General features: G+C 40.7%; 1 protein-coding gene across 3 annotated transcripts in view; it reads right to left on the bottom strand.

Annotated features, from left to right (window-relative positions):
• LOC138945602 (cyclic nucleotide-binding domain-containing protein 2-like) overlaps positions 1-25974 on the bottom strand; it is a 57930-nt gene extending 31956 nt beyond the window's left edge. For 2 of the 3 annotated variants that reach the window (XM_070317048.1, XM_070317049.1), the window contains exons 1-9: positions 24625-25974; positions 24081-24196; positions 22635-22708; positions 19272-19392; positions 18240-18314; positions 13842-13930; positions 7438-7511; positions 6134-6222; positions 5295-5446 (exon numbers count right to left, since the gene is read on the bottom strand). In XM_070317048.1, coding sequence (XP_070173149.1) covers positions 5295-5446; positions 6134-6222; positions 7438-7511; positions 13842-13930; positions 18240-18314; positions 19272-19392; positions 22635-22708; positions 24081-24196; positions 24625-25159 — 1325 coding nt within the window. In that variant the 5' untranslated portion in view covers positions 25160-25974. The remainder of the gene's footprint in view (positions 1-5294; positions 5447-6133; positions 6223-7437; positions 7512-13841; positions 13931-18239; positions 18315-19271; positions 19393-22634; positions 22709-24080; positions 24197-24624) is intronic. The other variant, XM_070317050.1, reaches the window with a different exon arrangement.
• Between the last annotated feature and the right edge of the window lie 583 nt (positions 25975-26557).

Genomic DNA, 26557 nt, shown 5'->3' with positions numbered 1-26557 from the left:
CTTCCAAGCTTTAAAATTCAGCTAATAAAATGAATACAAAAGTGGGTTTTTTCAGAATTCACCAGTTAAATCACTATGTTGGATGTTCTATTTTGCTTCCCTATTTCTGTTCTTCAGTTTTTGATCATCTGACTACCCTGCTTTTCTATTTGGTAGATAATATGCACTCTTTTCTGAAAAAATGGGTAGGGGGTGGGGGAAGTAAAAGTATCACAGTTCAAGATTTTGCGCGACAAGAGGTGTATTTCTTTTAACAGTGGTAAAGAGGGATAACTCAACTTGGTATCTAACACTATTTCTGAACACTGTAATCACTTTAACACTTTTAATTTATGTTTGTTTGTGTTCCAAGTTTTAAATTAAGCTTCAAAATGGGTAAAAAAAATAGTTTTCTCATAATTCACAAGTTAAATCATTATGTTGGATGTTCTATTTTGCTTCCCTCTTTCTCTTCTTAAGTTTTTGATCATCTGACTACCCTGCTTTTCTATTTGGAAGATAATATGCACTCTTTTCTGACAAATGGGAAGGGGGTGGGGGTAGTAAAAGCATCACAGTTCAAAATTTTGCACGTTAAGAGGTGTATTTTTTTTTAAATTGGTAAAGAGGGATAACTCAACTTGGTATCTAACACTATTTCTGAACACTGTAATCACTTTAACACTTTTGATTTGTGTTTGTCTGTGTTCCAAGTTTCAAATTAAGCTTCAAAAATGGGTAAAAAAATGGTTTTTTAATAATTCACAAGTTAAATCATTATGTTGGATGTTCTATTTTGCTTCCCTCTTTCTCTTCTTTAAGTTTTTGATCATCTGACTACCCTGCTTTTCTATTTGAAAGATAATATGCACTCTTTTCTGAAAAATGGGTAGGGGGTGGGGGTAGTAAAAGCATCACAGTTCAAGATTTTGCGCGACAAGAGGTGTGTTTCTTTTAACTGTGATGAAGAGGGATAACTCAACTTGGTATCAAACACTATTTCTGAACACTGTAACCACTTTAGCACTTTTAATTTTTTTCTCTGTCTTCAGTTCCAAGCTTTAAATTAAGCTAATAAAATGAGTAAAAAAAGTGGGTTTTTTTTAGAATTCACCAGTTAAATCACTATGTTGGATGTTCTATTTTGCTTCCCTATTTCTGTTCTGAAGTTTTTGATCATCTGACTACCCTGCTTTTCTATTTGGTAGATAATAATTATGCACTCTTTTCTGAAAAAATGGGTAGGGGGTGGGGGAAGTAAAAGTATCACAGTTCAAGATTTTGCGCGACAAGAGGTGTATTTCTTTTAACAGTGGTAAAGAGGGATAACTCAACTTGGTATCTAACACTATTTCTGAACACTGTAATCACTTTAACACTTTTAATATATGTTTGTCTGTGTTCCAAGTTTCAAATTAAGCTTCACAAATGGGTAAAAAAAATAGTTTTCTCATAATTCACAAGTTAAATCATTATGTTGGATGTTCTATTTTGCTTCCCTCTTTCTCTTCTTAAGTTTTTGATCATCTGACTACCCTGCTTTTCTATTTGGAAGATAATATGCACTCTTTTCTGACAAATGGGAAGGGGGTGGGGGTAGTAAAAGCATCACAGTTCAAAATTTTGCGCGTTAAGAGGTGTATTTTTTTTTAAATTGGTAAAGAGGGATAACTCAACTTGGTATCTAACACTATTTCTGAACACTGTAATCACTTTAACACTTTTAATCAATGTTTGTTGGTGTTCCATGCTTCAAATTGAGCTTCAAAATGGATACAAAAGGATTTTTTCCCGAATTCACAAGTAAAATCACTACGTTTAATGTTCTATTTTGCTTCCCTATTTCTCTTCTTCAGTTTGTGATCATCTGATTGTTATTTTGTTTACATTTTCACAATACAATATTGCAACTTATTCAGTAGTGTTTGCGTGAAAAAATCTGATACCTATGCTTAAACTTCAGTCGTTATCTTAAAATTTTGCGCGTTAAGCCCTTTATATTTTGTATTTTCCTGATAAAGCAAACATTGAACTAACAGAAAAAGTAACTTTTAAAGCTACCTAATCACTTTGAAATTTGGCCTCCAAAGTGTACTCCAGCCTTAAACTTAGAAATGTGCTTCATCGTAAAACCCTTCCCTTCTCAGTCAAGGGACGTAACCACTCGGTGCACGTTTTCGAAGGAATCGAGTTTTGGGATGAAATGTATTGAATTTCACCACCAATTTCCTTCACATGCAAGATACTGACATGCTTTTTATATTTAGTCAAGTTTTGACTAAATATTTTAACATCGAGGGGGAATCGAAACGAGGGTCGTGGTGTATGTGTGTGTGTGTGTGTGTGCGTGCGTGCGTGCGTGCGTGTAGAGCGATTCAGACCAAACTACTGGGCCGATCTTTATGAAATTTTACATGAGAGTTCCTGGGATTGATATCCCCGAACGTTTTTCTCTTTTTTTCGATAAATGTCTTTGATGACGTCATATCCGGCTTTTCGTGAAAGTTGAGGCGGCACTGTCACGCTCTCATTTTTCAACCAAATTGGTTGAAATTTTGGTCAAGTAGTCTTCGACGAAGCCCGGACTTCGGTATTGCATTTCAGCGTGATGGCTTAAAAATTAATTAATGACTTTGGTCATTAAAAATCTGAAAATTGTAAAAAAAAATAAAAATTTATAAAACGATCCAAATTTACGTTTATCTTATTCTCCATCATTTGCTGATTCCAAAAACATATAAATATGTTATATTCCGATTAAAAACAAGCTCTGAAAATTAAATATATAAAAATTATTATCAAAATTAAATTGTCAAAATCAATTTAAAAACACTTTCATCTTATTCCTTGTCGGTTTCTGATTCCAAAAACATATAGATATGATATGTTTGGATTAAAAACACGCTCAGAAAGTTAAAACAAAAAGAGGTACAGAAAAGCGTGCTATCCTTCTTAGCGCAACTACTACCCCGCTCTTCTTGTCAATTTCACTGCCTTTGCCATGAGCGGTGGACTGACGATGCTACGAGTATACGGTCTTGCTGAAAAATGGCAGCTACTTGACTAAATATTGTATTTTCGCCTTACGCGACTTGTTCTCCTTAAATAAGTGTACTTCTTTAATTTGACCAGAAAACAATATTTCAGTGTCGGGTTCATGTCGAATCAGAAAACTGGTTTAATCGGAAATCTGATATCGATACACTGGCTGCCTGCGACTTGTGCAAAGCGGGAATTATTCTTACTGACATGTGGGCACTGGTGTTACTTATGACACCACTTTAACACTGTGCACAGAAAGTAGCCAGGCCGCTGAATGTGGGTATGTCTTCAAGTGGGAGGATGCTACCACCCCCTGTAAATCGCCTGAATAGATCTGTGGTAGCCACGATCGACGATGACGCTAATTGTTTTTCCTTTTTCTTGTCTGAGGGGCATGTCCAAAAAATTAGCTCTCTCAACGCTTGAAATTAAAACACAAATTTCTTTATTTTGGTACGCTGGCTTTGTTGTAGAATGTTCATATGTTCATAATCAATATTTTATTTTCCTCACTGAGTTATGTCCCTTGTTTAGCAGTCATATTGTTTAAGAGGATTTCACTGTGCATGAAGTGACGTTTTTGGTCACTTTTTTTAGATTCGGGTTCAGTACAATCCAATTTTTTTTGTAATTTCAGTAATCATCATATCACATGAGACTGACATTGATGTATACTGTGATATAAGTCGGCAGTTGTTGAAACTCTTTGTAGCCAAAATATTAAAGAATGCAACTCACCCCCCTAAATGGCCTCGTCCGTGACATTTTGGATACAAAAATTCATGTACTGATTGCATTTCGTTTTATACAGAAATTTTACTTGAGATTATCTTCAAGCTTTTCGAAAGGCACTATTTGTCGCTTTTATTTAATTTACCAGACATACAGTTGCTGACTTAATTGTGTCACGGACGAGGCACTTTTTGATGTGTTATAGCGGTATTTGCCTTCCTTTTGTCTCCCTGTCTTTGCGCGTGCTTCATCAGAAATCAGTCAGCTGATTAATTTAGACCTATATGATGCGTTAGTCTAGACAATAATATGTGCCTGGTGGAATGTTGTTTTTTTTATCAATAATTGTGGGGAATGCAGATTACTAAAAATGTGAAGCAACCCAAACACATTATGTGGTTGTCAAGGGTGATACCAACATCATTTTGATGTAGGCTAACCGCCATTCTTTCGTTAGCGGACATCCATGCATTTCTTAATATACACTCTGTCACAATACCAATGTTCAACTTGATTGGATTAAAACTTTGGCTGGATAACTCTCCAACACAAATCTGAAAAAAAATCAAGGTTCGAACATAGATCTGACCTTGACCTTTCATTTACAACCTTGAAACTTTGCACGACAGATTATATTACCCATATGTACCTATCCACCAAGTTTTGTTTTCAAATATTCATGGGCTCTTGAGGATCCTTCTTTATGCTTACTAAAGCTAACGGACAGACGTAACCCGGGCGGACGAACGAGCGAATGTAAACACTGACCCAGATTAATGATAGTCTCACATTGTGGGTGACTACTGAAAACGATATGTTGCTATAATAAAATTTGTTGATCTCCTGAAGACGTCACTACTATAGTGCATTTCGTACGTGCCTCGTCCGTGACGTGTACTGGCCTCGTCTGTGACAAATGTTCAAGCGTTTCTCCGAAATGTGATTTATTTTTTAACTTTTTGAATTATCTTTACCGAAAGAGCAATGCTTGCCATTAATGTTTCATCGCTATGAACGAAAACAGCGAACACAATTCGCAGAAATATCAACTTACTTCTTTGTGATTGAAAAATAGGACAGAATTTTGGCCTCGTCCGTGACGCACATCAAACATCGAAGAACTCGCCCACAAATTAAATATTTCTCTATTTCATACTTCACAGAGAACAACAGTCACAAGTTGGATAATCCTCGATCATTGTCAACTTAATATAGTTGTTTTGTTGATTTCCACGTGCCTTTATGTTCGTCCGAATGCCTCGTCCGTGACGCTGGATATGCCCTGAGGCAGTTTCTTCTGGATAGATAGCGTCAGCTATCAATTACCTGAGATACACCATTAGAAGTCACTTATTATTGTTGGGTTTTTTTTTTTTTTCGTTACTTGATTTTTTTTTTATCTGAGAGTATTTTGCTTGGTAAGATAGACACAACCTCTCATCTCCTACCCGAAGAAGACGTCCAGATTGACACAAGTTCCGATCAGAGCGTATTGGCAAGTATTTTGCTTTGTAGGCTAACTACAACCTGTCATCTCCTACCTGATGTAAACCAGGCGCGGGGGCAGCTCTTTCCTCAAGGAGGGGTACCAGAAGGCTTCGAGATAGTCCTCCCCATTGATGGCTAGGAGCTGCATGTTGGTGCGCGAGATGACGGTGGTCGTGTGTCCCTGGCCAGAGATGAGCGCCGCGGCCTGCCCATCACACGAAGAATAATGCATAATATTCATAAAGCGCATGTATCCAGGGTTTAACCATGCTCAAAGCGCTAAAATTGATCAACCAAATTTGCGTAATGTCTGAAAATCACCAAACCAAACCTAGAAGTGAGTCAAATTTCTAGCTTCAATACCATCAAAGAACACCGTAACGTTAAAGTTTTAGGCTACAAAAAGCCAGCATAATGTATTATTGCTGCAATGCAATCTATTCTACACTCATTGTTGCAAGATAATTATGCTGTGTTTGCAGAAAGCGATGATCCAACATACCATCACTCGACACAGAGTGCATGCCTCGGGTTGGGGGTGTGGTGCGAGTTCTCCTAATCCTACAGTAGCATTGTAAGTCTGGAGAGCTCACCTCCAACTCCCCTACCCACCCTGTATCAACGCATTGTATCTCCCTAGTACGGATATATCCTTACCCAATCATATGGCTCTATCTGACCAAATATGGATATAATATCCGCTCAGACTGTTAGCTTCAGTCGCTTCCTGTAACGTAGATCTAACGCCTGCATTCCAACGTGTTGATACACAATTACAACACAGTTACTACAATTCTGAGTTACCTGCTGCAGCACAGCTGGTCTCAGCTAAAAAAAACTTGGTCAACATAGGTGGGGTACAAAGTGTTAAGTGCCTGGGATGGACCCTCACCCCGAATGACTGTCCAGTCTTGAGGAATACAGCGGCCTTGGCTCGCATCTCCCCTGTGACCGGGTCAGCTTCCAGGTCCTTTGCGTAAGCTGCCAGATACCAACACACCTGTCATTGTTTGGTGTGTGAGTGTGAGTGAGTGTGTGAGTGTGTGTGTGTGAGTGTGTGTGTGTGAGTGTGTATGTGTGTGTGTGTGTGGGTGCATGTGTGTGTCTGTGTGTGTGTGTGTGTGTGTGTGTGACTGTGTGTGTGTGTGTGACTGTGTGTGTGTGTGTGTGTGTGTGTGTGTGTGACTGTGTGTGTGTGTGTGTGTGTGTGACTGTGTGTGTGTGTGTGACTGTGTGTGTGTGACTGTGTGTGTGTGACTGTTTGTGTGTGTGTGTGTCTGTGTGTGTGTGTGACTGTGTGTGTGTGTGTGACTCTCTGTGTGTGTGTGACTGTGTGTGTGTGTGACTGTGTGTGTGTGTGTGACTCTGTGTGTGTGTGTGACTGTGTGTGTGTGTGTGACTGTGTGTGTGTGTGTGTGTGTGTGTCTGACGGGGTCAGCCTCAAGGTCCTTAGCGTAGGCTGCCCAATTTTTAATATCAAAACTGATAGCTGTCTTTGTTGCGTGTATAAGAGTGTGTGTGTGTGTGTGTGTGTGTGTGTGTGTGTGTGTGTGTGTGTGTGTGTGTGTGTGTGTGTGTGTGTGTGTGTGTGTGTGTGTGTGCGTGCGTGTGTATACGTGCGTACGTGCGTGTGTGTGCGTGCGTGTGCGTGCGTGTGTGTGCGTGCGTGTGTGCGTGTTTTGGGGTTTTCTCTTTGGGGGGAGGTGGATCTACAGTTGGTAAAATATCAAATGTGTCATCGGAACTGTTATCCTATGGAAAGCCGTTTGGCTCATAACCATAACACGTGTACAAAATGATTAATACACGTGTTATAAATCATTTACACACGTGTATTTATATATAAATTATTTACTGCACGTGTAATTTATCTTTTTTCTTATGCTATGGAAAAGCCGTTTGGCTCATAACCATTAACACGTGCAATAAATAATTCATACACGTGTATTTAATAATTTCTTACACGTGCATGACATATTTATTACACATGTATTAATCATTTATTACACGTGCAATAATCATTTATTACACGTGTTTTAATCATTTATTACACGTGTTTTAATCATTTATTACACGTGCATTAATAATTTATTACACGTGTATTAATCATTTATTACACGTGTAATGGTTATGAGCCAAACGGCTTTCCATATTATCCTGATTCACATGTGTGTGGTAAAAACTCTGCCGCCCTACCTTGCCCACAAATGATGATGTAAAAGTAGAGAGGGTCATGGCCTCTCCGCACAATAATTCGCTTGGGGCTGATGCTGCAAAATAAAGAGACCTTTTTTAATTGGCAAATGTATCTTGTTTTCTCAAGGAGAGAACAAAAAAAAAAGGTTTCAAATGCCAAATGTCAACAGCCCCCACCCCCAGAAATCCCGCCTAGCCAGCCCCTATACCTCTGCCTCGTTTTGAAAGACCACCCAGCCGAGAATGTCATGTTTCTGCAATGCAATGAGTGATCGAGTGAGGGAATGTAATAAGAAGGAGGAGGGGGAGGGGGTGAGCACAGAGAGCAATTCACATAAATTGGATTCTTCAGATAATCAGTGCGCTGAAGCAAGTCCAACGTGCACATATAATAACATCCTGGCACTCAGTACAAGTAGACATGGCGGGTAATGTTTAACTTGAGTGTTGTAAACTCAGGAATGGTTTTCTACTCCAAATTAAGCCTCTAATTTTGCAGAACCTGCTCTTGTAATTATAATAAGTCATTTCTAATATCTTTAAAGTTACGCAACGAACTTTATAGATGCAAACACCCTTTCATTTAAACACTCACCGCTTGAGAACATCTTAGGTGCCCTCCGTAAAGAGCGAGCAATTTTCAAAGAATTTATTTTTGCTTGGTTTTTATCTTCCCCCCGAGCCATCGTGAACCCGTGTGATCCAGTTTCCTTTTTTTTTTTTACAATGTAGTCGTCAGTTTGTGATTTGCAATGCGACCCGCTGTAGGCTTATCTGCAATAGCACGTTATTATGTACCTCTGAATATAAACGCAACAGACGGCTGCAATTCACACGAACTCTAGCGATGGCTTTTGACTGTTCAGAGGAACTGGCGATAGGCATTACCGTCGTCTGCTACGAGAACCACGACCTTGCGTGACCCTGCTTCCGGGCTTTTCTTTTTTCAAACTGTCAAAACTTCGAATTGCACTGATCTTGTCTTGATGAAATAAGAATTCTTTTATGATTTAAGAATGTTTGTGTAACAAGCTGTACCACACATTGTATTAAACAGAATTGTGAATAAAAATAATTCCTATAAAAGAACAATCTTTAATTATAGTAAACTTAATGTTGATGGTTTTTGCGAAGCACTCTCTCAGGTTAACTGGCAAGACATTCTCATGAAGGAGGTGTTTGACGAAAGTGTTCATATTTTTTTCTGCACTATTTATGGACATAGCCAAACAGTGCATGCCAGTAAAAGAAGTAACGATACGTCCTAACGACGCACCTTGGATTACACCTGAAATTTTAATGTTAATAGACCAACGTGATCAGATTCACTTGAAAGCCAAAACAAGTAAACAGCCGGAAGATTGGTTGAGTTATCGCCAGGCACGTAACCTTGTTACAGCAAAGAAAAGAGAACGGATTTTAGAATATTATTCTGAATTAGACGCAAAAGTTTCCGATTCAACGCAGTTTGGTACAAAAGATTGGTGGAAGTTAGTGAAATCATTCATGAAGAAGAAAGGATTATATGGTGACGAAATTCCGCCTATCTGTGACAACGGCGAAGTTTATGAACTAAGCCAAGACAAAGCTAACGCCTTTAATAACTGTTTTATTAAAAATTCCAATGTTGAAGACCCAGATGATGATGTTCCTCAAGTGCCGTTTCTTGATTGCGAATTATGTGATATTGTTTTGTCAGTTAACGAGGTAAAAGATGTAATTAAAAATCTTGATAAAAGAAAAGCCATTGGTCCCGATTTGATTCACAACAGACTTCTCATTGCAGCTATAGATGTTATTTCAGAGCCACTCACCCATATGTTTAACAGAAGCTTGAGGGAAGGAGTATATCCTAAAATTTGGAAAACTGCGAATGTTACGCCTATTTATAAGTCAGGTTCAGCGGACACTTGTAATAATTATCGTCCGATTTCCTTGTTGAGTTGCGTTGGCAAAGTTTTGGAACGATGTATTCATAGCCACCTATATCTCTTTTTACAATCCAACAACATACTCACACCTACACAGTCAGGTCTTATACCCGGCGACTCGACGATTTGTCAACTTGTCTCTATATATAATGATGTATGTTTAAATTACGACAGCGGTTTAACAACACAGGCGGTATTTTTTGATGTGTCGAAAGCTTTCGACAAAGTCTGGCACAAAGGATTATTAGTAAAATTGGAATCGATTGGTGTTCGAGGTCGACTTTTGTCATGGTTTTGTAGTTACTTAGCAAACCGTGTTCAATTAGTTGTCGTTAAAGGAGCTAAGTCAGAGCTGAAAGGTATACAAGCAGGCGTTCCTCAAGGTTCTGTGTTAGGCCCTTTGTTGTTTTTGATTTATATAAATGATATTGTAAATGATATTGAGTCTGTTATTAAATTGTTTGCTGATGATACTAGCATGTCACTTGCATTGAATGATCCGGTAAGACGTGCCGAAATTTTAAATACAGACCTCGATAAAATTAGTTGTTGGGCAGCACATTGGAAAGTCACATTTAATGAAACAAAAACCAAATTGCTGAATATAAAACGTGACTTAAGCCAAATTGACCCGTTATTTTTCAATGGAATTGTTTTGGAAGACACAAAGGAACACAAGCACCTCGGTATTATTTTGCAAAATGACTGTAAATGGGACGCTCAAGTCAGAAATATTGTGAAAAAGACCACTTTGTTGATTAATTGTTTAAGGCATTATAAGTATAAGTTATGCAGAAAAAGTTTGGAAATAATGTACAAATCCTTTATTTTGCCACATTTTGACTATGTTGATGTATTATGGGATAATTGTACCGAAGCCCTGTCGAACACCCTGGAAAAACTACACCTTAAAGCTTTACGTATTATAATTGGCGGTGTGCGGAGAACTAGTCATGGTAAGATTTACAAAGAAAGCGGATTTTGTAGTCTAAAGGAACGCCGAAGACAACATAAATTGATTTTATATCATAAAATGGTTCATGGTAAATGTCCCCTATATTTAGTTGACCTTTTGCCACCACTAGTTTCATCCTTAAATCCTTATCACAGAAGACGACCACTTGAAAGATTTGTACCAGCTCACAGGACAGAAATCTTCCGAACATCCTTCGTTCCTTCGACTACAATTTTATGGAATGATCTGCCTGATGTGGTTAAAACCACAAACTCAATTAGCGAGTTTAAGCATTATTTACAAAGTCCTCATCATTATGTGCCAGTTTATTATTATTTTGGAAAAAGACATGTAGAAATACAACACAGCAGAATGCGTTTAAACATGAGTAACCTTAATTCCGATTTATGCAAACGCCATTTAAAAGATAACCCACAGTGTGCGTGCGGTAACCGGAACGAAACAGCTGAACATTACTTGTTATACTGCACGTTGTTTGAAAATGCTCGTATGTCCACAATTAACTCACTGCCTGCCAATTTTAGACACGTGGAAACATTATTAAGAGGCAGCGAGCAACATTCATTTCGCATAAATACATTGATTTTCGAGTCGGTCCAATCCTTTATTGCTGAATCTGGTCGACTAACTTGAAGGATTAGCCCACGTACTGGTATTGTGTATGTTTGTGTGCAGGAGAACGTAAACCCGCCTCTTAGTGTTGTTGCATCAATTACATATTTAAAATAAGTAATAATTATCATTGAGTTTTTGGCTCACGTAAGTGTAGCCTATGCGATGATAAACTTTGTCTGTCTGTGCGTGTGTGTGTGTGTGTGTGCGTGTGTGCGTGTGTATGTCTGTGGTAGAAACTTTAACATTTCGTCATTTGAAGACGTCACATTATGGCGTAAGAGGGTTAGACGTCACGCGAAGGAATTACTGAAAGTCTCGGTCATTGCTATTTTGAGCGGGCCGAGACTAGTTGGCAGTCGTGTCGCTGTAAGTAAGACAGATCTAGATCTAGTGTCTCGCTTTCTTGCACAGTGTCACCTATGCTTACTGTGTGTGTGTGTGTGTGTGTGTGTGTGTGTGTGTATGTGTGACGGAGTGATCGAGTTTGTGTTACTGTTTATCGATTTCTTACGTGAGCCTTGAAGGCTTCGCCTCTTGTTGTTTTTGTTTTGCTGTTCTCTTTTGTGTGTGTGTGTGTGTGGTTGTTTTTTTCCATACATTCGTAACGAACTATGCTGCCCTCTCCATGAAAATGTACATTTATCTGAACTTACTTATTGCATGTCTCAGCATCGATGTTCTCGTCCCACGCGCTTCATTCATAGTCTCACCTTATTTTTTTCTTTATTTTTTTCTTTTATTTTTTTATTTGATTAATTTTATTTTATTTTTTTTCTCTGTAAATCCTCCTGTTTTGATTAAGTTCCCCATACCCCACTCCTACATTTTGTTCTTCTGGTTAATAATTGTGTTGTCCACCATCATGAAAACTTGTGTAACTTAGCATTGTTATGGTCACGTCAAATAAGCATCTGCTTAAGTTCGTGTCCTAGCTGCATTTTTGTCAATTGTTTCATGTCATGTATTTTGAATAAAATTGTGTTTAAACCAACAAGCTGTCAATTTATTATTTAGATTTTAAAAATTAGGTCCAGCGCCAAAACACACCGTCCGATTTTGTTATCCTGACAATCCGCAAAATTAATTCTTTGAAAATTGCTCGCTCTTTACGTAGGGCACCTAGGATGTTCAAAAGCGGTGATTGTGTAAATGAAAGGGTGTTTGTACTGTGTGTAAAAGCCTGACAGTATTTTGTGATGGTTTACGGGAGGCCTACTGTGCCTTTAACCATGGCAGTCATTCTCCTCGATCAAATGGCAAAATTCAATAATCGATCTTAATTTTGGAGCTCAATCCGTTAATTATTTTCATGATGAATTTTCTTTGCTTTTATTAAAGGGACTTCAAAAATTAGTCAATAATGTTACTGAATACATTCGCAGGGGGGGGGGGGGTTCCGGACCCCCCCCCCCCCCCCCCCAGCCATAACAAAAAAAGAGGAAAATAAAGAAATACTGATGCTCAGATTGCACCAGATTGCTCCATTTTTCTTGATTTTCATCATAATTTTCCGGGGGGGGGGGCATGCCCCGGACCCCCCTAGGAGCCGGCCTTTGTCTACTAAGTGACGGTTTTGGAAGGTAGATGGGTAATTTCTTGGCTCAGGTTGTACCAGATCGGTCAATTGTCCTTGTTTTAATCCAAATTTGGCTTCTTAAATTTACTTTTTGGAAGGTGTATTAGGAGAAGTTTCTTGGCTCAGATTGCACCAGATTGCTCAATTTTCCTTGTTTTTATCAACATTTTCAGGGGGGGGAGGCATGCCCCCGGACCCCCATAGGAGGTTTGAACGCTTCGCGCCCTCAACTAAATGCTTCGCGTCGTCGAATTGTCCCTAAAAGAAATGTGGAAACCCCCCCTTAACAAGAAGAGCAAACGCTCGATCGAGTCACTTTCGCAGTTCTGAATATTATATGAGGCATCAGATGGACAGGAAGAAATTGCTATTCACAACACAATGAGTCACGTTCACATAAAATTTGAGCCCGGTCACTTTTATAGTTTCCGAGAAAAGCCCAACGTTAAGTTGTGTGTTGCCGAACAGAAAAGGCTAGTTATCTCCCTTGTTTTTCTGATAACGTTCGTAAAAGGCTACAGATGTAAATACTTTGATGTAAAGAATAATCCTACAAAGTTTCAATCACATCCGATGAACTTTGTCAAAGATATAAAATGTCTAATTTTTCCTTTGACGCTGACCTGTGACCTTGAAAAAGGTCAAAGGTCAACGAAACCATCGTTAAAGTGTAGAGGTCATTGGAGGTCACGACTAAACAAAATATGAGCCCGATCGCTTTGATAGTTTCCGAGAAAAGTCCAACGTTAAGGTGGTGTCTACAGACTAACACTGACCGATTACATAGAGTCACTTTTTCTCAAGTGACTCAAAAATGATGTGATCCGCCCCTGATGCAGCAACAGGTAGGACGTCATCCGGTCTGGTTGATCAAACAGAAACTCCTTTCTCATTATCCCCCCTCCCCTCCAAAGTACTGCTGATCGAACTTTTGACCCCGTGTTCCATTCGTGATTAAAAAAGGTATTTTGACTTTGAAATTTGCTTCATCGCAAAATCTGTCTTTTTCTCATTCAAGGGACGTAACCACTCGGTATGTTTTCATATATAAATGGAATGTTGGGGTAAAATCTTTCGAATTTCGTCACAAATCTGCTTCCCTTGCAAAAACCTGACATACTTTTCTCTCTCTAGATAATTTTACCTTTTAAAATTGGCGAGGAAGCATTTAATCTGCAGATTTATTTTGGTAGAAGCCCGGTCGTCCTCCCTATAGCTGACATAGCTGCATCTCAGTGCATGTCCACTGCTCTGCTCTTAATTTACAACGCTAAAGTTCAACAATACCGCGTGGCTAGAGACTTACTTGACGTAGAACGCCCGACGGATGAGGTGTTCCTGCACGTCTATGGGGTACTCTGAGAACACCTCCACCTTCTGCAGCTCCCGTCTGGCCTGAAACGTACATACATACGTGAATATATATGCCATGCGTCGCATGTAAGATGGTGGAATAGACCATGTTGGAAAATAACTCCGGTCTAGGTTTTTACATTTAGTCAAGTTTTGACTAAAAGTTTTAACGTAGAGGGGGGGGAGGGGGGGGAATCGAGACGAGGGTCGTGGTGTATGTGTGTGTGTGTGTGTGTGTGTGTGTGTGTGTGTGTGTGTGTGTGTGTGTGTGTGTGTGTGTGTGTGTGTGTGTGTAGAGCGATTCAGAGAAAACTACTAGACCGATCTTCATGAAACTTGACATGAGAGATCCTGAGTATGGTATCTCCAGACATTTTTTTCATTTTTTTGATAAATGTCTTTGATGACGTCATAGCCGGCTTTTCCTAAAAGTTGAGGCGGCACTGTCACGCTCACATTTTTCGACCAAATTGGTTGAAATTTTGGTCAAGTAATCTTCGACGAAGCCCGGACTTTGGTATTGCATTTAAGCTTGAAGGCTTAAAATTAATTAATGAGTTTGCTCATTAAAGTAGTCATTAAAATCGATTTTTCGCAAACAGATTTAAATTTGATTGCATCGTACTCATCACATTCTGAATCTAAAAATATTAACAGCTATTGTGTTTTCATCGTAGCAATAGGGTCCGATATTTAGACGAGACAAGTATAATGCCGACGAGTCGAAGACGAGTCGCATTATACTTGTTCGAGTCTAAATATCGGACCCTATTGCTACGATGAAAACACAATAGCGTTTATATAGCTATTCTGACATTAAATTCTGTGTTAAAATCGTGTTCATCAGTATAGCTATTCTGATGAAAACGTGGGGGAATTCGGGGGCTGTGATTGGATGGTCTCTTCCGATCATCAAAGCATAATGCTACGGAAGTCGGCCATTTTTCTCAATATCCAAAAGCATATTGTCAATAACATTACCAGCTATTGTGTTTTCAGCGTAGCAATAGGGCCCGATATTTAGACGAGACAAGTATAATGCCGACGAGTCGAAGACGAGTCGCATTATACTTGTTCGAGTCTAAATATCGGACCCTATTGCTACGATGAAAACACAATAGCGTTTATATAGCTATTCTGACATTAAATTCTGTGTTAAAATCATGTTTTTGTCAGCAACAAGTACCAGAATGGTCCATGTCGCTGATTGCAGACGACGGTTCCCTTTCCGCATGAAGCCACGGAAATAACCGAACATTGAAAAACCCACGGACATGTATTACGGAGAAAACTCGAGATAACCGGATGTTTAGCATTACGTCAATATGCTAGTAATCATATGACGTCATGACGTATCATGCTTGCCTACGTATATTGTATGTTCGAAAGTCTGACTTCTGTTGGGAATTCGCGTGGTGAAGACTGCGGTAAATCTGTAGATGATAAGAGAACAAGGATCGTCTCAGAAGAAACGACTAAATGTTTCAGACCGGTAACTTCATTTCAACATTGCACTATACAATGGACGTTCTATGTGACAGGAGAGTTTGCTGATTTTGTGTTAAACATTGGAGAGATCGTCTGCTAGAATCAGAGATAGGTCGCTTCAGATTGCAGCTTCTGGAAATTTGCAAGGTTTGTTGCCTGTTAAAGAACTGGATTTTACACGTAATGTATGTCATGTACAGTAAGCAACAACTAAAACACACACAAAGCAAATGGCATCGTCTGTCGACTAGTCACAAAAACAAACCTGGCGAGGTATGCGTGTACTTTATACACGTGGAAGAAACCGGAACCATGCGTCTATATAGCTATTCTGATGAACACGTGGGGGAATTCGGGGGCTGTGATTGGATGATCTCTTCCGATCATCAAAGCATAATGCGGCGGAAGTCGGCCATTTTACTCAATATCCAAAAGCATATTGTCGATAACAAAGACGCATGGTTCCGGTTTCTTCCACGTGTATAAAGTACACGCATACCTCGCCAGGTTTGTTTCTGTGACTAGTCGACAGACGATGCCATTTGCTTTGTGTGTGTTTTTGTTGTTGCTTACTGTACATGACATACATTACGTGTAAAATCCAGTTCTTTAACAGGCAACACACCTTGCAAATTTCCAGAAGCTGCAATCTGAAGCGACCTATCTCTGATTCTAGCAGACGATCTCTCCAATGTTTAACACAAAATCAGCAAACTCTCCTGTCACATAGAACGTCCATTGTATAGTGCAATGTTGAAATGAAGTTACCGGTCTGAAACATTTAGTTGTTTCAGCTGAGACAATCTTTGTTCTCTTATCATCTACAGATTTACCGCAGTCTTCACCACGCGAATTCCTAACAGAAGTCAGACATTCGAACATACAATATACGTAGGCAAGCATGACACGTCATGACGTCATATGATTACTAGCATATTGACGTAATGCCAAACATCCGGTTATCTCGAGTTTTCTCCGTAATAGCCTACATGTCCGTGGGTTTTTCAATGTTCGGTTATTTCCGTGGCTTCATGCGGAATACGAATACGAATACGAATACTTTATTATCTCATACAGAGAAATTTCAATGTGGTGCACATTAAAAGACAAAACAAATAATAAGACAACAGATAAAAATACCATACGAAGCATTACTACACTCGCGCACGCATATGTACACTAACAGGGAACCGTCGTCTGCAATCAACGACATGGACCATTCTGGTACTCATTTGCTGACAAAAACATGATTTTAACATAGATATGATAGGTTGTATTCAAAACAAGCTCAGAAAGTTAACAAGAATATAGAAAAGCGCGCTTTCCTGCTTAGCACAATACGCTACCGCGCTATTCTGGCGTGTTAATTTCACTGCGTTTTGCACGTGGGAGGTGAGCGATTTCCTTCTCGCGGGGATTGACGAAGCTGGACTGTCTTGGTGAAAAAATACAGTGCGTTCAGTTTCATTCAGTGAGTTCGACAGCTTGACTAAATGTAGTAATTTTGCCTTACGCGACTTGTTCTTGGATGTGAGAGAGTCGCGTCCCTTGGAAACAATCTCTCTCTCTCTCTCTCTCTCTCTCTCTCTCTCTCTCTCTCTCTCTCTCTCTCTCTCTCTCTCTCTCTCTCTCTAGGTTTCTCTCTCTCTCTTCCATTCTCCTCAAACACACCCAAACTTCTTTGGAGTATTGGGGAATATTCTCCTGATACATTTTTTAAACTGTTTGACAGTCAAATACAACCGATCTTGACGTACGGTTCGGAGGTCTGGGGACTCTCTGCTGATCAACAAATTGTTGAAAGAGTACATTTGTCTGCCATTAAAAGGTTTGTCGGTGTCCATTCGAAGTCACCAAGGCATATAGTTTACGGTGAAACAGGACGTTATCCTCTGTTTGTGGTAACGCACATAAAGTGTATGAAGTTTTGGCTTCGATTAACTCGGATGGATGGCAACAGGTACCCCAAGAAAGTGTATAATATGCTACTGTCTATACAAAGGCAAAATTACACGACATGGGCTTGTAACGTTCGTAATGTTTTGTACAAGTATGGATTTGGTGAAGTGTGGGAAGCACAAGGTGTTGGTGATATTTCCACGTTTGTAAGAGAATTTCGCCAAAGACTTGTCGATTGCTTTAGACAGGATTGGCATAGTTCCCTTGAATCACACGTTTTTTATAATGTGTATTCGTTATTTAAGCAGTCCTTGTGTATGAGTGGTTATTTGTATCAGATAAGAAATGTTCATTTGAGAAGAAAATTAGCACGTTTCAGATTTGGTATGTCACCCTTAAATAACCACTATTTACAGTATAAACCCAATGTAAATAACGTAGACAGATTTTGCCCTTTGTGCTCAGATGATACACTGGAGACGGAAGTACATTTTTTACTTGTTTGTCCCGCATATAATGAGATCAGAGTTGAATTAATAGCCTCAAAGTATTATCGGAACCCATCCATGTTTAGAATGTGCCAATTACTATCCTCAACAAATGGCCAAGTGGTAAGACAATTAGCAACGTATATTTACAAAGCACTACGATTTCGCACTGATTCTCTGGAAAATGCTCAGTTGCAAGATGCAGGTCAATAATGTTGCTTTTTCTGCTTATTTTAAACATTGTTCGCTTGTATAATGTGTCACCAGTCTTGTTATGGGCCGGAGGCCTAACAAATAAAATTTCCGACTCCGACTCTCTCTCCCCCTCTCTCTCTCTTCCTCTCTCTCTCTCTCTCTCTCTCTCTCTCTCTCTCTCTCTCTCTCTCTCTTCTCTCTCTCTCTCTCTCTCTCTCTCTTTCTCCATCCCTCTCTCTCTCTCCCTATCTCTCCCTCTTTCTTTCTCTCAGAGTACTTACTTCTTCGATCTGAATGAGGGTTCTGTCCGCTGGATTGGAGGTCAGAACGTCCGTCACACGTGAACTTATAGAAATCTGCAAAGATTCAGCCATCAATGCATTTTTACAATTCAGTGCATTGATTTATAATCCTAATCCCCACCTGTAATTTGGATTGTAACGCCAAAATTGATAAGGGACGTTCACTGATGAAAAGAAAGAATTCAATTGCGATTTGATAACACGAGGTTACTTTCATATGCCCCCCCCCCCCCCTCTCTCTCTCTCTATCTCTCACTCTCCTTCCCTCTCTTTCTTTGTCCCCCCCCCCCTTTATCTCCCTCCCTCCTTGCTTCCCTTTTCCTCCCTCACCCCCCCCCCCCCCAATCCTCTTTCCATCACACACACTGACAACACAAACTCACTCTGCCCCTCCCCTCTCCTCCATTGCATCTTGAAAAGCAATATCAGCTGAAGACACAAATTAATAACCAACCAACTCTCCCCTCTCCCCATTTTCTCTCTGTGTTTAGTTTTACAGATAATAAAAAAAATTATTAAAAAAGTGTTATAGATGCAATCCGATGAAATTATCCGGTAATCAGTCTTGAACTTTAGTGTGTTAAACTCATAGCTCAGAATTCAGAGGCATTTAAGCCTCTGAATTTCCATAACCTGCACTTATAAGCATAAGAAGTCATTTTAGATCCCTTTGAAGTCACGGAATGAACTCCGATGAACTGTACGAATGCATTTCGTTTACATGCGTCAAAGAAGGAATTATCCGTATGAGCGGACAGGGGAGACAACACTATCGTGTAAATCACTGTCCCTTGGTTGACAACGTACGGCATTTTCGCGGCATTTTCGTCGATCGAACAACCAAATGAATTAATTATGCTTAAGTTTGGAGCTCAATCCGTCAATTAATTTCACGACAAATGTTCTTTGGCTTGATTACAGGGACTTGTATCAAAAATAAGTAAAGAATGCCACTGGATTCTGAGCTATGAATTTAACACACTAAAGTTCAAGATTACCAATTGTCCACACCTCTTTCCTCCTCTTGAACTGCTCGGTGTCGATGGAGCGGCCATTGCCATAGTCCACGGTGGCCGTCACTCCGTCCCCAATGTCCACATACGTGCTGGGCAAAGCCTCCAGAGCGGCTGACCTTTACGGAACGCGGATCGTATCAACTGATGCATCAAATTGATGCATCCAAAACCAAGAATTTGATGCATCATTTTCACAATTTCATGCATCGTTTGGATGCATCAGAATTTTCGGGTTTTCCCGAAAAGTGCCGAGCAAAAAGCAAAATTTGAACCGGAATACGAAGCGAAACGAACGTCGGAAAACAAAAGTTTGAGTCGAAGGTCAAGGGCGTCAAAACTTCGTGGGCACAGAAAACAAACCACAAACAAAACACAAAATGCCTTAAAATGCATAATGCCGTGACTTTGACTTGTTCCCTACTTAATGGTATGTTGTACGTTTATTTTTGTTTTATCTAACCAATCTGTTTATATTCGTCAAAATGTCATTTCAAGTTTTTCCATGCTCAGGCATTTCTTACGGAACGACCGGAAATGAATGATCTTTTGCATGCATACAAAACCGAAAGTGATGCATCAAAATGATGCATCAAAATGATGCATCATTTTCGTATCGGATGCATCAGTTTTGGAAAATGATGCATCACATTGTGAAAATGATGCATCAAATTGTGAATATGATGCATCAAATCTTGGTTTTGGATGCATCAATTTGATGCATCAGTTGATACGATCCGCGTTCCGTAGACCTGAACCACGCGCACGTGTACACTTTACGTATGGACCAAAATATGACATTTTACACAGATCGAGACAATCAATCAATCAATCAATGACGCTTATATCGCGCATATTCCGTGGGTACAGTTCTAGGCGCTCTGCAGTGATGCCGTGTGAGATGAAATTTTATACGGCCAGTAGATTGCAGCCATTTCGGCGCATATTTACCTTTCACGGCCTATTATTCCAAGTCACACGGGTATAGGTAGACAATTATTAACTGTGCCTAAGCAATTTTGCCAGGAAAGACCCTTTTGTCAATCGTGGGATCATTAACGTGCACACCCAATGTAGTGTACACGGGGGGGAGGGTTCGGACACCGAAGAGAGTCTGCACACAAAGTTGACTCTGAAATAAATTTCCGCCGAACCTGGGATCGAACTCACGCTGACAGCGGCCAACTGAATACAAATCCAGCGCGCTACCAACTGAGCTATATCCCCGCCCAGTCAGTGTTCCTCCGAGCCCGCGCCAGTGACTGTCGAGATCTGTGTAAAATGTCATATTTGGGTCAAAACTACAAATAACATTTATGTATCGATCCATTTAAGTAAGAACTTCCGTTATTTTTTTAAGAATGAATGCACAGAAACATGCACTCTTTTGTTGTCTCGGCTAACCGCCTAAATATGAGTCCGGTGTCACATGGCTCTAGGAAGGAAAATTTCATGTTCAATCGATACCTCAAGCCGTCTTTCTTTTTACAAAGACCAGGGCCGAGTCTTTTACATCTTCTCGGGAAAATTATTTGTATTCGTCGAGACTGTTGGTAAAATAAGAATCGTAGTATACATTGATACAATATTCACCGATTGCTTTCAACATGGAGGGGTGTGCCTAAATTGTCTCACCTGTGATTTGAAAATGGAATCCCGAAGGCCCTAAATTGTCTCACCTGTGATTTGTAAATGGAATTTACAAATCACAGGTGAGACAATTTAGGCACACCCCGACATGTTGAAAGCAGCAGGTCGATATTGTAATTGTAAATCTATCCATTCAAAGGATCTTTGTTTTTGGATGTGAAGTGGCACCTCAATTCATCAATTTTATTCATGACTTAAAGTTGTCACGTACTTACCATCGCCTTCGGTGCAAGTATAGTCCCATGGAATTACGATGTGCTTAGCACATTATAATTCGCTTGTGGTTATTATGTGCTTTTCTATATTTTACAGACTGACTTTTCCATGGCTTGTTCCTTTTGACTCTTTGAGAAGTCTGCAAAGGCCGAATCACAAAGTGACGTTCTCGCTAGAACAATTCGTCATTCATTATAACATGACGTCACATCCTTTTCATGTCTCGGTCACCAAATTGCGTACTTGCTGTCTTCCATTTTCCTTGATTTGTCTATCGTTCGTGCGCATGACCAACCGGCTGGCAGAAACTATTGCAGTCATGGCGACACGTGAAACACATGACTTGTATTGATACGCTTGTCAGGAAGTGTACATTGAGGCAGATCCATTTGGAGGTGAGACACGCTGATTGCCTGACCGCTGAGTGATTGCATTGACCAATCAAAATGTCGAATTAACAAAGAAGGATTTACAATTATTATTTATAATGTTATGTTTTAGTCGTCCGCTTGTCGTCTTCATGTTTATTCGCCACCAATGTAATTTCTCAGATTGAGATAATACAGTTAATTTGATTTGATTTGATTTGATTTGATTGTTTACCTGGGTTAAGAGCACCATTCACTGTCACCAGTCTGTGTACTTCTTGTGCAAGGTGGACACTATTTTGCCGAGTTAATTTTGCAGATTGACAAAAGTGTCAGTTTCTAACCCAAACGTTCCCATGCATAGTAGTCATAGTACACAGAAAGCAGCCAGACTGTAGAGTTGTGGTATGTGTCCACGTGGAAGGACGCACCCATTGTCGTACTCCAACTAGAACATTCATTCCCGTGTCATTTCATTCACAATACTTTATATGCCATTAAAGGCCTTTCACTTGGCAATCTGGCACACTTTTCGGATCAAAGATTTCTCTTATAGGTATCACGTGACCGCCGTTGAAGTAAGGGTACCCCCAAAATCGACCTGACAAAAACGTCAGGTACCAATTAAAAAAATCGACAAATCAGAATAAGCTTTACTTGGCAACTTTTACATACGAGGAGAAAGCCAAATCAATTATCTATCCAGAACAGGTTGTTTTGTTTTGCTATCTTGCGTGTCTCTTGTGTAATGTCATTTCTACTGATGCAGGTGTGGAGCGCACGAGTTGTAGAAAATGAGAGGTTGTTGCGTCCATTTGTCAGGTCGATTTTGGGGGTACCCTTACTTCGACGGCGGTCACGCAATACCTATAACAGAAATCTGTGATCCGAAAAGTGTGCCAGATTGCCAAGTAAAAGGCCTTTAATGGCATATAAAGTTTTAATTGGGGTACGAAAATGGGTGCAATAAATGTTTTGTTCAGTTTAGATCATGTCAACGAGAAGGAATATGCCTTTATACTAAACATCTTAAGCAACTGGTGTTTTTTCCTTTCAGTCGTTTATTTCTCAGACAGAAATATTCAGTTGACACTGTTGTAAAAAAAAAGAACTCGGGCTATACCTACCTCTCTGCCATGTTTTGGCAAATTCGAAGAACAGTGTGAACTCTTCTGTATCCTGTCAACCATCGTTTCCGGCACTGAAAGAGAACACAGATTTGATAGGGCCAAAAAAAAACAAGAAGAGCAAACGCTCGATCGAGTCACTTTCGCAGTTCTGAATATTATATGAGGCATCAGATGGACAGGAAGAAATTGCTATTCACAACACAATGAGTCACGTTCACATAAAATTTGAGCCCGGTCACTTTTATAGTTTCCGAGAAAAGCCCAACGTTAAGTTGTGTGTTGCCGAACAGAAAAGGCTAGTTATCTCCCTTGTTTTTCTGATAACGTTCGTAAAAGGCTACAGATGTAAATACTTTGATGTAAAGAATAATCCTACAAAGTTTCAATCACATCCGATGAACTTTGTCAAAGATATAAAATGTCTAATTTTTCCTTTGACGCTGACCTGTGACCTTGAAAAAGGTCAAAGGTCAACGAAACCATCGTTAAAGTGTAGAGGTCATTGGAGGTCACGACTAAACAAAATATGAGCCCGATCGCTTTGATAGTTTCCGAGAAAAGTCCAACGTTAAGGTGGTGTCTACGGACGGCCGGCCGGCCGGCCGGACGGCCGGCCGGACAGACTAACACTGACCGATTACATAGAGTCACTTTTTCTCAAGTGACTCAAAAATAGGTGTGGTTACGGTAACATAGCCAAAATAAATAGGGTAGGTAGGTAGGCAACCACTTTTTTTTTTTTTAACTTTTTTTTTTAATGTGTACAAATTAAACCTACTTGACAGGGAAATAAGTGTGCGACTCGGGCGCTTTCGCTTTCATTGCGTTTTTTGCACTCGGTTTTTTTTTTGTTTTGTTTTTGACAAATGTAATAAAAAGTTATAGGATCGGCCCCTAAAAATAGGGTAGGTCGGGTTACCGTAACCACACCTATTTTTTTTTTAGGCCTAGTCAAACCAGGGGCCCAACGTCACTGATTTATCATCATTTAGATCTTCCAGAAGAAAAACAATATCAGACACTATCAGCAATAATGTTTGCTAAATAACATACATTTATTAATCTCATCAAATAAAGCTGTGTTTTAATTTTCTGGCAGGTGTTTGAAATGATACGAATAGCGCACACGCTCTCACATACCACCCCCCCCCCCCCCCTTCAAAACACACACACACACAGTCACACACACACACACACACGCGCGCGCACGCACACACACACACACACAAACACACACACACACCTAAAGACACATGTATACACACACAGTGACAGACATCCACAAATCCACAAACACATCCACTCGCACACACACACACACACACACACACACACACGCACACACACGCGCACGCACACACACACACACGCTCTCTACCAACACACACACACACACACACACACACACGGAGAAGGATGGTATCAAAGACAACGATGATTCACCCTGAGGGATCTGCGCCTTGTGACTGCCTCCAGTGCTCGTTTGTAGAAATCTCGCTGGAAGTCCTTCAGATGTCTGTTGGCGGGAACCGGAATGACTGCCTCGCCGTCAGGCTTCCCTGCACGGGCAGCAAATAATAGTCACTTTATTTTGTTACTTATTCCCAACCTAGCTCTGCCCGTCTGAGTTGGTACTGTGTGAGTGTGTGTTTTGTGAGTGTGTGTTCTCTGTGTGTGTGTTTGTGTGTTTGTGTGTGTGTGTGTGTGTGTGTGTGTGTTTGTTTGTGTGTGTGTGTGTGTGTGTGTCTGTGTGTGTGTGTGTGTGTGTGTGTTCTCTTTCATCCTCCGCCATAACCATTGTGTGTTCTCTATCGTCCTATGTCATAACCATTTCGTGTTCTCTATCGTCCTATGTCATAACCACTTTTTCTTCTAGATATTTTGCCTTCAAGTTCCAAGTCAAAATTATTCCGTGTCCTCTGCCGTTCGTAGTCGGTTTCTGCCAAGTTCTATCATTCTCCACCGTATCAACCATGAATATTCTTACATGGTGTTGACAGGCGTCTTTGGACGAGCAAGGCAGACGGCGACCCAGTTTTAGACTTGCCGCGGTGGCCACAGGGAACATCATTGCAGACGAGCATCACGTTGGTTTGCTGGCTGAGGGAGAAGGTGTAATTGAGATCCACCGGTTTGCCAAAAATGGCGCTCTTGTCAGGTCTAATCGCGTCCTGCTTGCTCGGCGACCCCAGAAGATAATTCCGAGAGCGGCAAGTGAAGGCGGCCGAGGCGCTTTTCGTGGCCCAAATTTCGGGATACGGGACTGTTAATGCCATACGACGTCGTTCGTGCTTATTCTGCACCAGGGATATATCCGTCAACTGTTTGGGCGTGCAGGAACTCGACTCCCATGTCTGCCGCTCTACCGCGGAATTGTGAGAGAGTCTGGACAACAGGGAGGACAATGTTCTTGGACTTTTTTTGTCCACGGCCCCGGAGCTGGTCCGGCTGCCATCCAGTTCCAGGCTGACATTTCCACGGACCTTTGTCGTCTGCGTCTGGCTGATGGAATCTGTCGCCATTCTGCGATGCTGCGCTAGACTGTCCTCTCTCCTTAACGATACTTAAGTCGACTGGTATGGAAAGCTCGTGTGTCTGTGCTCAAGAACGCTTCCGAATGAATCTTTTGATCGTCAGCACTTCGCTGTTTCCTTGATGGTTATAAAATCTACAATCTACAGTCTGCCATGCGTTTCCGAACCGCGCTCAGGATTCGGGGGGTGTAGGGGGGGAGGGGTGTCCGCACAGCGCCGAGTAGATGTAGTTGTAGCCAAAGATCATCCACACCTCTTTACAGATCTCGCAGCTTTCAAATCTAACTCCTCCGTCATTGTTAGTAAAGAGGACTTTCTCGATGAGAACTGGACCTCCGGAGATACGGACTGACCAATCTCGTTCAAAATGGCTCCATTACCAAAGTGATGTTACTTTTCCTCACAAATACGTGTTTGTATCAGATGAATTCAACGTTCAACCAGTTGCCTTGATGCTGTTGAAAATGTTCGGTCAACCTTCCGTCAACGTCCTTTCTACGACGTGTCGGCTTGTTCCTACTGCAAAGCTCACACTACAAGTGCGTCGTGTAAACCTGAACGTGAATCGTTCATGGACTGTGAATTGCACTGACGAGGCTTCAAACTCCTCTATCAACCTGTGAACTAAATAATTGCCTTTCAGGTCTTAGGAGCAGAATCCTGTGGATGGCTACTTCTTCAAGCGGGAAACAAAAGTTGTTATCCGTAGAAAAAGTACCACACCAGGCCACACTATCCCTACAGACAGGCCTGCGCTGTGAACGCGGCTCCTGTTATGGACAGACACGACCCAATTCGACAGAACAAAAGGTAACGAATATGACGTCATTGTTTAATTTGCTGCGTCCCAAAAGTGACGTTTACAGGTACCTTTTCCGTCATTATTCATTTACTTCAACTCGAGAATTTAGTTGTTGATCCGTGTTTCAAACTCTCTCTCTCTCTCTCTCTCTCTCTCTCTCTCTCTCTCTCTCTCTCTCTCTCTCTCTCTCTCTCTCTCTCTCTCTCTCTCTCTCTCTCTCTCTCTCTCTCTCTCTCTCTCTCTCTCTCTCTCTCTCCCTCTCTCACACACACATACACACGCCACGCACACACGCACGCACGCACGCACACACACACACACACACTCACACACACACACACACACACACACACACACACGCACGGCGCATTTTGAATTTTCCCAAAAGGAGGTGTGTAATGCAGACTTGAATAGGGACGGGAGGTGGGGGGGGGGGGGGGGGTGAGTTACCTCATTAGAAATCAAGAAAGGTAATCAAAATCAAAAATACCATAATGAACGTAGGGGAAGGGCTCCTAATATGGACGTCGGCCGGACCGGCTCCTAATATAGACCACCTCCTGTTCTGACAAACTAACGGCGCT

This window comes from Littorina saxatilis, linkage group LG13 (genome assembly GCF_037325665.1).
Source record: "Littorina saxatilis isolate snail1 linkage group LG13, US_GU_Lsax_2.0, whole genome shotgun sequence".
Lineage (NCBI taxonomy): Eukaryota > Metazoa > Mollusca > Gastropoda > Littorinimorpha > Littorinidae > Littorina > Littorina saxatilis.
This window is presented reverse-complemented; position numbering and strand designations above follow the sequence as displayed.